This window comes from Muntiacus reevesi, chromosome 4, assembly GCF_963930625.1.
Source record: "Muntiacus reevesi chromosome 4, mMunRee1.1, whole genome shotgun sequence".
NCBI classification, from domain to species: domain Eukaryota; kingdom Metazoa; phylum Chordata; class Mammalia; order Artiodactyla; family Cervidae; genus Muntiacus; species Muntiacus reevesi.
Genome location: NC_089252.1, coordinates 87507992 through 87521211, shown reverse-complemented (window position 1 = coordinate 87521211; position 13220 = coordinate 87507992). Strand labels below are relative to the sequence as shown.

Here is a 13220-nt window from a genome sequence, read left to right as displayed (position 1 = left end):
ATTTAATTACTTAAGTCTTCCTCTGCTTTTGACAATCTGTTAGACCTAAGACTTCTCTTAAATTAGCAGTAAGCGTCTCTTGCTGTGGGTAGTTGACTGAAAAGGCATGGCTGTGTATTTATGAGAGCATTTAGGCAAAGTGCACAACCATTTGATGCCTAGAAATCTTTGTTATATCACTGCTAAGGTGTCAGTTGTAACTGAGGAGTGCTTATCTTTTGGCATGATGGCCTGACTATAAAATTTCTTCTCTGAAGTTATTTTTTAAAAATTATTTTAACGTACATAATTAGAGTTCGCTTAGTCCTGAAAACTTTGAAATGATTTTTTTTTATTTTTTAAAATTTATTTTTTTAATTGGAGGATGATTACTTTACCATGATTTGCTGGTTTCTGTGTCCATCAGTATGAATCAGCCATGGGTACACACGTCCCCTCCCTCTTGCACCGAATGACTTGTCTATATGCTCATGTGCACCAGCGCAGGTACCTTGTAAGTTTCTGCACCTGAGGGTTTGCCTCTTCATACTTTTTTAAAGGTCTATATACAAGATTTTCAGTACTTTAAAATCTGGATTGTAGATGTAAAACATTTACTCCTTTTCTGATTTTGTATTGTTTGCTTTATAGTTAGCTTAAGGTTATTCAAGGGTGAGAGAATGGATTCTAGCCTTTTGTTACTAGATTCTTTTACTCCTTTTACCTATTACTGCTTGCTGGTGTACCTGTTCCTCTTGGGGAAAATAGAGTTATTGCATTTTATGTTCATTATTTGTGTCAGTATTTGTTGAGCATATTGAATCTATTGGAAGAAATTTATTTATTTTTCTGTATTACCTTTTTTAGCATAACTTGTTGAGACTCAGGATTGCTTAGTAGCCTTCCCTCCTTACTCCCCTGACTGCCTTGCCTTGCTTGTGTGGTGGTAATAGGGTTTGATCTGATGCTGTCTTTAATCAAATCTTATAATTGAAAGAGAGGAAATAACAGAAACCTAATGAATTTTTCTTAACATTTTTATTTGAAGCAAGTAAAGTAATTCAGGCACTGTAGAAGGTGATTAACTGGTTAAGAGTGTTGTCAGTTGCTGCCAATTTCTTTTAGGGTGGGAAATGACATATATACTAGTTTATGGTTATTTGTCATTATTGAAAGGGCCAAATTCTTCTTTTTCTTAACTTACAATGCTGTTTTCAATAAATCCCAATTTCTAACATTTGAGGTATAAAATACATGCACATGAATATTTATGACATGTATATATTTATACAGATGTTAAAGCCTGATCCAGAAAGAACATATTGCTTTAAGTAAGATTGTATCACAAGATTCCACTAGTGATTTTGTGTTTTTTTTTTTTTTTAATTTATTTATTTTAGTTGGAGGCTAATTACTTTACAATATTGTAGTGGTTTTGCCATACATTGACATGAATCAGCCATGGGTGTACATGTGTTCCCCATCCTGAGCCCCCTCCTTCCTCCCTCCCCATCCCATCCCTCTGAGTCATCCCAGTGCACCAGCCCTGAGCTGTCTCATGCATCCAACCTGGGCTGGTGATCTGTTTCATATATGGTAATATACATGTTCCAATGCTATTCTCTCAGATCATCCCACCCTCGCCTTCTCCCACAGAGTCCAAAAGACTGTTCTATATATCTGTGTCTCTTTTGCTGTCTCGCATATATGGTTATCGTTACCATCTTCTAAATTCCATATATATATGTGTTAGTATACTATATTGGTGTTTTTCTTTCTGGCTTAATTCACTCTGTATAATAGGCTCCAGTTTCATCCACCTCATTAGAACTGATTCAAATGTATTCTTTTTAATGGCTGAGTAATATTCCATTGTGTATATGTATCACAACTTTCTTATCCATTTGTCTGCCGATGAACATCTAGGTTGCTTCCATGTCCTGGCTATTATAAACAGTGCTGCGATGAACTTTGGGGTACACGTGTCTCTTTCAGTTCTGGTTTCCTCGGTGTGTATGCCCAGCAGTGGGATTGCTGGGTCATATGGCAGTTCTATTTCCAGTTTTGTAAGGAATCTCCACACTGTTGTCCATAGTGGCTGTACTAGTTTGCATTCCCACCAAAATCCACTGGTGATTACTAACTTCGGTAGGACTTTAGAGTAAACAAAACTCAGTACATTTAATCTTTGATATCTAAGAGATACTTGTTAATTTCCACTTAGATAGTAATTCTGTTAACTAAGACAGTATAAATGCATTCATTAATAGAAAATAAAGATGTAAAAATTGTACCTTTATGCATAAAAGTTATTGGCTATTTTAGCATTTTTTAAATCAGATGTCTGATTTTATGGTTAGCTCTTTAGCCTTTTACTTTAATGGTCTCTGTGTTTTAATTTCCTTTATCTTTTTTTAATGAGAAACATTGCTTATCTAACATGTGAAAGTCGCTCAGTTGTGTCTGACTCTTTGTGACCCCACAGACCATACAGTCCATGAAATTCTCTAGGCCAGAATACTGAAGTGGGTAGCCTTTCCCTTCTCCAGGGGATCTCCCAATCCAGGGATCGAACCCAGGTCTCCCACATTGCAGGTGGATTCTTGACCAGCCGAGCCACCAGGGAAGCCCAGTATATAACTATATAGCATACATATAATTATATTATGTAGAAGTAAGAAAGATTTTTTTTTTTGATGGGTGCTTTCTTTCCAGCTGAATATCTTGGTGTATATCCAAATATTGGCACATCTTGATGATCAAACATTTAAACAGATAAATTTAAAGATATTAATTTTAGTCACTTAGAATCTTTCTCAGGTTAAAATACAAGACAGGAAATTCTAACTTTAGAGCCTGGTGTTTACAGTTTCTAATTTATGCTTAGATGTCTTTCTCTGTTCAACAGCATTCGTTTTCATTTATTTTTATCAGTTGGAGGCTAATTACTTTACAACATTGTAGTGGTTTTTGCCATACATCGACATGAATCAGCCATGGATTTACATATGTTCCCCATCCCAATAGCATTTTTGATATTTGAATTCCCATAGCTTTTAGGTACATAAGATTTGATTTTTTTTTTTTAAGTCAGTAGATGGAGACAGATTGCAGGCAAATTAAGGTGTATACGTAATGTAAAACGTGTGATCCTGTTTCATCAGATTTAGTTACTTTTTGGAATTAAAAGGAATATTTTTAAAAATATTTTTTGTTTTGTTTCACCATAGTTGGTCTCTGGAGAGTTTGTGCCTTCTCAAAATATACAGTAAATATCAGATGAAATTGGGATAATGATAGGAACTAAGATTTATTGAACACTTCATTAAGTGTTTCAGGCCCTGAGTGATTTATGGGCTTCCCTCATAGCTCAGCTGGTAAAGACTGCCTGCAATGCAGGATGCCCCAGTTTGATTCGTGGGTCAGAAAGATCCCCTGGAGAAGGGATAGACTACCCACTCCCGTATGCTTGGGCTTCCCTTGTGGCTCAGCTGGTAAAGAATCATCCTGCACTGTGGGAGGCCTGGGTTCGATCCCTGGGTTGGGAAGATCCCCTGGAGAAGGGACTGGCTTCCAGTATTCTGGCCTGGAGAATTCCGTGTGCTGTATATAGTCCGTGGCTCGCAAAGAGTTTGACGCGACTGAGTGACTTTCACTTTCAAGTGGTTTATATGCATTATGTATCAGCGCTAATGGTAACTACTTAAGAAGTGTGTTTTCAGATCTCTGTTTGCCAGAAGAGGCGGTGAAGACCTGAAAGAGGTAGATTCAGCCTGGGCTCAGCGTCCCAGAGGGTTAGCCAGTATCGGTTTTTTAAAGCCATGCTACCTTATGTGTAACTAGTGTTTTATCAGATACTGTAGACACAGTTTTTGGGGGCTTTGCTTAACAAAATGCACACTAATCATATCCTTAATAAGTTTTTTTCTTCCAGTTCCTTACGTAATCTTAGTTTTCATCTTATGATGTAGACAAGTAACATATAGGTAATGCAGAATAAACTGAATGCATTTTAAATAACTCAAAATATTTTTCTACTTAATTGTTTTACAGTGCACCTTTACTAATAAATAAATACCTTTCCCCATTCTCCCAATTTCAGGATTCTGGTTCATATTTTTCATTGAGAGTTAGTAGTGTTCATTTTTGCTCTTTTTTTGTTCTTAGCACATGTCTTAATTTAGCTAGTGATAATTTTTTATTAGAAAAATTGTTAATGTTTTCAGGAGTTAGAATAAACTGTCTTGTGTGCTTATGTGTAGTGGAAGAATAACAGAAAGCAGACCTTTCATAGAGTCGTACTGAGCATTCATTTTGGATTTACCTGGTTTATTTTTATACCTTCTTTTAAAGACCCACCTCAAATTACGTGTTCCCATGTTTATGCTCGATTCCCTGGCATACAATTTATTCTTTTTTTTGTAGCACTGTGTACACAGTTTTATTAGCATTTGCTGTCATAATTGTTTACCTTAAGTGTCTTTCAAGTCTGCTGTTGAGTAAACTAGCTTTATAGTCTCACGTTTATGTAAAAGATTAAAAAGTGCAAACTTCATGAAGAGATCTTCAATGCAGTTGTCAAAATTATAATTGTTTCCAGTGGGTACTTTGATTTACAGGAAGTGTTTGTATTTTAAAACTGTTCACTTGAGCGAGAGTTGTATAACATCTTAGTGCCATCTATTGGACACTTGGTAAAATGACTTTAAAAGCTTCTGAAAATGTCTTAATTGTAAACTTATTTTGTTTATGCAAACATAATACATTTTTCTTTCTAAAGCAGTATTAACATTTACCCACAAATACAGTGTTAATAATTGACTACCCATTTTAACTACTTTTCTAGGGAAAATTAGCCAAAACATTTTTGTCTACAACCACGATTAAGCAGGAAGTTGAAAGATTCTCATGTTTTATGGTTAATTTTAATTTAAGAGAAAACACTGCTGTCTATGTGAAGGAAATTTAGCTGAAGGAATAGACATAACTAGTATTAAAATAGTTTATTACTGTTTAAGTATTTGGTAAATAGTATTTGAGTGTCCTTAATACTGGATCCTACTTTGCTTATTTTGTAAAATGTATAAAAACTTTTAATTATAGTATCAGTCTGAGATCGTCAGTGAGGGAATAGGGTTGAGGGGGAGTATGTGGGTGTTTTGGATTTGGAAAGCAATGAGCTCAACTAGGGGCAACGTGCTAGTATGCCACTAATATTCTGAAGTCCATGATGGTTTTATATATATATATATATATATATATATATATATATATATTATATATTGAATGTTATGTATGTGAAGAGATCCTGCCTTTAAGAAACTTTCAGTCAAATATGAAAAAAAGACACATTTTGGAAAAACAAGATGCTTTATTTTGACAGTGTATTTTACTCTGATTTTGAAATGTAAAAAAAAAAATATTACTCTTTCTCAGAAACTCAAAGAACTTTGCTAAAAGAATAGTACTGATGCTAAGAATATAAGAACTAAACTTTGTTGGTCCAGCTAGCTAGAAAATGTTCATTTATTATTTTGTGTGTGTGTGATACAGTGGAGGAGAGAACATGGAATTTGAAGTTCGAGAACCTGAGTTTGAGTTCTGCACTATTAATCACTAAATTGCCTTCCATTGTGGGAGAGGAAGAATTTTGTGTTGAACTGCCTGTAAACAAGAAACAACTTCGTAAATAATAACTATTAATTTGAGGCTTTGTAATTATCTTTATAAGGAGAATAAGTAGATTTTATATGGCAGATACTGAAGCCTGAAGTTTACATACACACGTTCTAACTGCATTTATCATTATCTTTGGTGAGATTTTGCTGTTCATATTGTAATTCTGAGGAATGCTAATAGTGTGTGAGATAAAAACTCACTCATTTATAAAATCAGTTTAGGTCCAATTTATGTCTCAAATTTGTATTTTCTATGATCAGGTGAAAATTTGATTGTGGTTGTAAGTATTTGGTAAAGTTGTCAGTAAGGTACTTAGCAGATCTATAGAGTGTGTGTGTTTGTATGTATTTTAAGTTTGATGAAACATATAGGTTGTATATAAAATTTTATTATGGAGCAGAACTGTATAATACTTTTTCATTGGAATCACTTCATGTTCTATCTGATAACAAAGCATTTGTAGTTTATTTGAACACTAAAAAAAAAATTAGTGTGCAAAAGAATGCTTGAGAAAGTTTATGTATTAAATAAACTCTCACTTGTTTATTTGTGTTGCCTCTCTTATAAACTTAAAATTGAATTATCAAAAATAAGAGTGTTAAAATTTTTTCTCAGTTTTGAAGCTTTCTGTTCATTTTGGATGTTCTTTTTTATTGCTTTTTAAGGGAAGGGGGGGAAATTGTTTTATTTTTCAAAGAGAACAGGTGTGCTTTTTGTCTTGCCATCCATTCATTTGTAGCATTTTCTTTTGTAGCTTAACATGGGTGACTAGATAAAGCTTGAAATAGCGAGAGTAATGTTTTTAATTTTCTTGAAAATTAATAATCTTAAATATAAAATTATATTCTATTGCAGTATACCTTTTACTATTCAGCGACTATGTGAATTACTAACAGATCCAAGGAGAAACTATACGGGAACAGACAAATTTCTCAGAGGAGTGGAAAAGGTATGTATTGTATAATGGAATTATATTAAACTGTAGCATAATAGATTTTCTTTGAGTAGGCTCTACTTCAGGCATCTTGTCTTGAAATAGGTTTCTCAGCTTACCTGAAGTTTTTCCCAAATTATGTTCTAGGTTTCAGAGAAAGATTTAATAGGAGGAAGACAGAAGAATGCTTATGCTTGGGGAAAGCAGTTTATTATTGTCTCTTGGAAATTCTTAGTAAATCTTAACATATTAATAGTTCTGAGAAGTTCTGTAATTGATATCTTAAAGATAGAGGGTTTTGCAAACTTATCTACAGAATTCGTTTCTTTAGTTCTAGAATTCAGAGGTACACAATGTGGAAAAATCACTAATACAAAGCATTTAAGTTAGGTGTTGAGAAGGATTATGTCACATTTAAGAATACGAGAAGAGTTAGGTTTTTTGTGGGTGAGGAGATGTTAGAGGGCAGAGCATTCTGAACAAAGGCAATAATCTGAGAGACAACTACATCAAAGTGTTTGAGAGAATGAAAAGCAAGAGATGGGCTTGTGTGGAGTGAAGAATGAATGAAGGAGCTACATGTGAACTGAGATTGTGGACCATTGGTTTTGCTAATTCCTATAGTGACTGATCCTAAAATACAGTCTAGTATACATTTTAAGTTTCTTTTCAAATCTGTTTATTTTACCCTTGGAGCAGGAATCCAAAATCATTACCTAGTGATTTAAAATAGATCTTAGGGTCTAACTGGATTAATGTGTTTGTTGAGCTCTGAGGGCAGGAAACTGAGATGGTTCTTCAGTACTTACCAGTTCAGAGACGTCAGTACTTAAATTTTGGCAATCTTTGGATGAAGAGGCGGTGTCACAGTAGTCATAATTGTGTGGCTGTGGGCCAGTTACGTATCCAGGTCTCCGTTTCCCCATCTGTAAAATGTGGACCATAATAGGTCTGTGAGGAGGATTAAATTATAAAGCACTTACTTCGGCTCAGCAAACTTTCAATGAATATTAAATTATTGATAGAGTTATGATTATCAGGAAGGTTATAAAAAGGTTTGTGTCTCTGTCCCTGAGGTGTATCATGCTATACATCAAGCTTTTGAGTGGGTACTGCTTTACAGGGAAATTTATTATTATAAGGCCTAAATACTTCAAGCTCTAAATATCTTGGTGTGATTCTATCTAAAATAAGAGAACATGGTTCTGTTCTGTTACATAACAATACATAAAATACATAATGTCAAAAGCAAAACAATGTCCAAAGCAACTGGGAAAAAGAGGAGACTGTGGAAACAGACAGCTCAGTAAGTTATTAGAGTTTGGTCTGTTGCTACTGTTCTAGTTTTTACTTTTTTATTGAAGGTTTTGTTTTTAGCCATTTTTTTTATTAGTAAAAATGTAATACATGGAAACTTGATACCGGGGTGACTTTGGGAAATTAAAAACAGGTAAACTTTATGTTGTACATTTCCTCATATTAATCAGTAAATTTTGTTATTGCAGAATGTGATGGTTGTTAGCTGTGTTTATCCTTCCTCAGAGTAAGTATAGCTGCTTTTCTTTTTTCCTGGTATATTATATTCTGTTCTTTCATTTTTAATATATGTCTTAAAAATATGTTGTAATTATTTTATATATAATTAAGCATGGTAACATTTGTAAATACTTAATGAAACTACCAACCAGTTCCCAGAGTAGAATATTACCAATAAATGTTACCTGTATGTTTTCCCAGTGAAAAGATTTCTGTTAAATAGATTCATGATTTACTGCAGTCTTAACATTGTTGGATTTATGTACTATCTTGATGACATTGCTCTTCATGATGGACTATCATTTCCGATTGTCACGAGTTACATAGTAAATTTAGGTAGCAGTGTAGGGCACATTCCTTGGTACCACTGGTATTTTATTAGGAGTGGATGTCCTGGGATTACGGAAAGTTTAGCGCAGTGTCCATGGCTTCCACTGAATGTCAGTAATGTCCCCCTTACGTCCACCAAAAAATGTATTTATTCATTGCTAAATGTGTTCGCTAAGGATATGGCGTGAGGGAAGAGGGATTGTAGGAAAATATTGCCCCCTGTTGAGAAGCATTGGTTTAATAGTTAAAATACCTGATTTCATAGAACGATTATGGTGAATTTGTTTCAGAACTCTTGAAGAATATATTTGTGTATTGGTTATTTCTATGAGAAGTCTTGTTTGATTCTGTGACATTGAAGTCTTACAAAAGGTTTTTTAGACCCTTGATTCTTATCAAAGTTAACTGAACTATCCATAAAAAATTTTTTTCCCTCTCATAGGAAGAACAATTCCAATAGTTTAAATCGAATGAATGGTGTTATGTTTCCTGGAAATTCACCAAGTTACACTGAGAGGTGAGATTATTGATTTTTTCTTATTCAAAGAGCTGCAGTTTCTTAATTTTGAATAGGAAACTCAATGTACTTTTTAAAAATTGGGAATTTTATGGCAGGTATAGGATGATATACCAAAAAGAATTAATTTGGTGACCTTGGTTCTGAAAGTATTTCTGTGATGTGTGCATATAAACCTTGGGAGGGTTGATTTTTTTACAAAAATGGAAAAATGATGTTCATTTCTCTTACCGTAGGTCTAATATAAATGGGCCTGGAACACCCAGGCCACTTAATCGACCAAAAGTTCCTTTGTCAGTTCCCATGACAACAAACGGCTTGCCTGAGAGCACAGACAGCAAAGAGTCAAAGCAAAATGAAGACAAAAATCACAGGTTTGTATGTGATTTATTTTTGAAAACAAGTGTTTTCCCAAAAAAATTACATTTATTGATGGTATTTTAGCACTCCTTACTTATGATTTACAGTTTACTGTTGTTTTGAGGAGAAGATATTTTAATGCACTTAAAAAGGGCATTAGCATATGCTGACAGTGGGCAGAGAAAAGACTTTTAATTGCTTGTTTGGGAAGATTCTATTTGTAATAGGGTGTTAAGAAAATGATAATGATAAATTATTTTCTTTTAGAAAATTACTTGAAGGAGAAGATAATTGTAAATGAGTTCAAATTCTGTGAATCATTTCTCTTTGTAGATCATAAAAGGAAATCTTTTTGTTGATATCCTATCTTTTTGTTATCACATTAAGGGAAAGATGTGAGTGAGAGGAATTAAGAGTATGTCTCAAGGGGGAACCTGTAGTTTTATTTTAAGAGGACATTTAACTCGCTAAAGCATTGAACACAAAAGTCATGTAATTTATTGAGTAGTCCTAGTGGGAAATGTTTAACATTTTAGGTGTCTTGGGAATTATTCTCTTTGTTTTTCTTTGCCCAGATGTTATAATTTAACTTGCACAGTAAAAGTTATATATTATTAGAACTTAAAAATAGAATGTACAAGATGAAGGAACAGTTTTATTAATGATACTTTTATTACAGTGACTCTTCAACATCTGAATCAGAAGGTTCCTCGGTGAGCCCTATAAAAAATAAACATCCAGATGAAGATACTGTGGAGGCGGAAGGGCATGAGGTAAAAAGACTCAGGTTCGACAAAGAAAGTGAAGTCAGAGAGATGGCCAGTCAGACATCTTCCAGTGAAATTTCTTCAGTTATGGTAGAAGAAACAGAAGCTCCATCTTCATCTCAGAATAAAGACAAAGAAAGTAGTTGTACCAGGCAGCACTGTACAGAAGAGGATGAAGAAGAGGATGAAGAGGAAGAAGAAGGTATTTAGAGACCATCTGTAAAAGGGTGGAGTAAGGAGATCCTCAAATACTTGTACTTCATTTTTGCGTGAAAGAATTTAACATAATGGAACTCCTTATAATGCTGATGTTGGGTTTTTTCTCCCACCTGTATGTAGTTGCTGCTGAGTTTCAGGGGATATGATTTGAACTGTAGAATATCAGAATTCATGAAACTTAACTGTGGAGGTGTTTTGAAAATCAAATTTAACTACAACAACATTTGCTTATTTTTAGAGTCTTTTATGACATCAAGAGAAATGATCGCAGAAAGAAAAAATCAAGAAAAAGAATCTGATGATGCCTTAACTGTGAATGAAGAGACTTCTGAGGAAAATAATCAAATGGAAGAATCTGATCTGACTCAAGTTGAGAGAGGTTTACATTCAGAAGGTAGTGAAAATGCAGGCCCTGTAAGTAGTGGTTCTGATTGCCATGAAACAGAAGAATTAGTAGGATCTAATTCCAGTAAAACTGGAGAGGTTCTCTCAGAATCACCCATGGAGAATGATGAAGCCACAGAAGTCACAGATGAACCAATGGAACAAGACTAACTATTTAGAAATATTTAGATGCAGTATTTTACATACAGTTCTGGTTTTACACTGTATAAAACGTTTATGTAATAAAGTGGACCTTTAGTTTTACAAGAGAAGCAGGTTGTAAAATAAAATACTTTATGGGATAAATCCTGAAAGAGTTATTCATGTAAGAACTGTGAATATCAGCTCCTCTGGGTCCTGCTTACCGCTGACTTTTTTTTTGGTCTGGTCAAATCAGTGGTTTGTGTATAGATTTTTTTTTTTTTAGGGTTAAAAATTTTAAACTGGAAAATAATTATAATTTTGAAAACTTTTTTGGAGATTATCACATTTAGTTTATTACATATGCAAGAAAGCTTTTGTCTTGTCTTTCTGACAGCTCTAGTAGTTTTCATATTTTGGTCATAGTTTCAGCATTTTAACATGTGAACTATAGGGTTTCATGCTGGTTTCCAGATTTTATTGTTTGACTATGTACAATGGAACTTTAAGTCATATATACATATATATATTATTCTAAGGGGGAAATGTTATATTTTTCTGTTTCTATAAGAGATGAATACAGTGGATACTTTTTCTATTGGTAATAATTGAGTTCACCTCTTTCAGAAGACAGTTTCTTTCTCTTCTGAGTAATTCAGATAAAATCTGGCCCCTGTGAAACCCTGGAAATCTTAAGTCTGTTGAAATACCAGGTTAAACACATTCCAAGAGATCTGTTCAAACTAAATTCTTTTGTATACTTCTGAGGTGCCTGAGAAAAAGACTTCATTATTTATGAGAAAATGTGCTTTATCTTGGAAATTGTGTTCAAACATTAGCTTACTATTTTGCAGAATGAATGCTTATAAAGCTGACATGAGACCATCTCAGAAGAACCAGGCTGGTTCCTTTACTTTTTGCTTGTTTTTCTGAACATTGTGAATAGTACACATTTCTTTCTAAATTATTCTAGAGTATACAAATGTCAATGGTATGAAACACCACTGTACTGGAAAAATTAATATATTACTTTAGTAATGTACCAGAGCTAAATGACTGAAGCTTTAGGGGTGCATAGAAGCCACCGTAATTTGTATGACATTTTGAAGTGAATTAAATATTTTTGAACATGCTTCTTCGACAGCCAGTGTTATATTTTTCAGATCAACACAAAGCACAATGGTTACTCTAAACTCAATATTTTCAAATTCACATATTTAAAAGTCATGTGCAAGCTGCAATTTCCCTGTCTAAATTACTGGCTGCCAAATTTATACCTGTTTCTTCAGCTGTACCTTTTGATATTTAGAATTTTTAAATTTCTGTAAAGTAGATTTTGTAGAATGTAATGTGTTCACTGCCTTTGTGAAGCGGTATATAATTGTATAATTTCTGTGTGTAAACTGAATGCTTGGGCTTTCAATACAGTATTCATATAAAGCAATAAATATTAATGTTACGAAATACTCGAGTACATTTTTATCAAAATATACAAGAATCCCTTTTTTAATTTCAGATACCTGAAGTACACAGATGAACTTATAAAACCGATGCAAACATTTTCTCACACTGTATCATATGCTCTGGGGTGACTTGGGCAGCCACCACAAGTTTTGCATTTTGACTACTTCAATTGCTATGACTAAAAATACCAAAATGAGTTGGCTCTGTTTATGTCTGTAGGGTATTATACTACTGACTGACTTGACTGTCAGATTCACAGCAGCTAGATGATATATTTGTGAAATATGTCTCATAGTTGAAATAAAAACTGAGTACTGATTTATTTACTGTATCCAAGAGAGAAGAAAAATCACACATTGTAAATTTTTTTAAGAACTTTGCAAAAATGTTAAAACAAATTTTAAATGTGACATTCATTTGTAGTGACCTTTATTTTGTTAAGGGATATTTTGCCAATGAGAATAGATTTTAAACATTTTAAGTTTAGAAATTTTGAAATTTTCTTTAGAATATTTATGAAATCATTGTCAATAAACCTATTCTTTAAGATCCTGTGACCTTTTGATATTTTTTATTTTAATTGTGCCATGGACCACTTGTAAACTGAATTACTTCTGTTGGATATAAGTTGAAGATTTAGCATCATGACTTTGAGGTCTGTGGTTTTATTTGTATACTTGCAGTTGCTATTTTTGCAAGGGCAAATGTATTTCTTTATTAAATAAAGTACAATAATGGTGAATGTACCAAAATGCCATCACTCAACTCTATGAGAGATCTGCATTTTAATCTATAGTGTAATAGTTTTAATATTTATTAGATATTCTTATGTTGATCATAGATCAAACTTGTTGCTGTTTATACAGATAATTGTAGAATGCTCATGGAATATTTTCTTTAGGATAGATGG

General features: G+C 33.5%; 1 protein-coding gene across 2 annotated transcripts in view; it reads left to right on the top strand.

Moving 5' to 3' along the window:
- Positions 1–12310, top strand: part of PPP4R2 (protein phosphatase 4 regulatory subunit 2) — a 50452-nt gene extending 38142 nt beyond the window's left edge. For both annotated transcript variants that reach the window (XM_065933280.1, XM_065933279.1), the window contains exons 4-9: positions 6514–6607; positions 8098–8135; positions 8901–8975; positions 9212–9349; positions 10015–10304; positions 10560–12310. In XM_065933280.1, the coding sequence (XP_065789352.1) occupies positions 6514–6607; positions 8098–8135; positions 8901–8975; positions 9212–9349; positions 10015–10304; positions 10560–10876 (952 nt within the window). In that variant the 3' untranslated portion in view covers positions 10877–12310. The remainder of the gene's footprint in view (positions 1–6513; positions 6608–8097; positions 8136–8900; positions 8976–9211; positions 9350–10014; positions 10305–10559) is intronic.
- Positions 12311–13220: the final 910 nt, after the last annotated feature.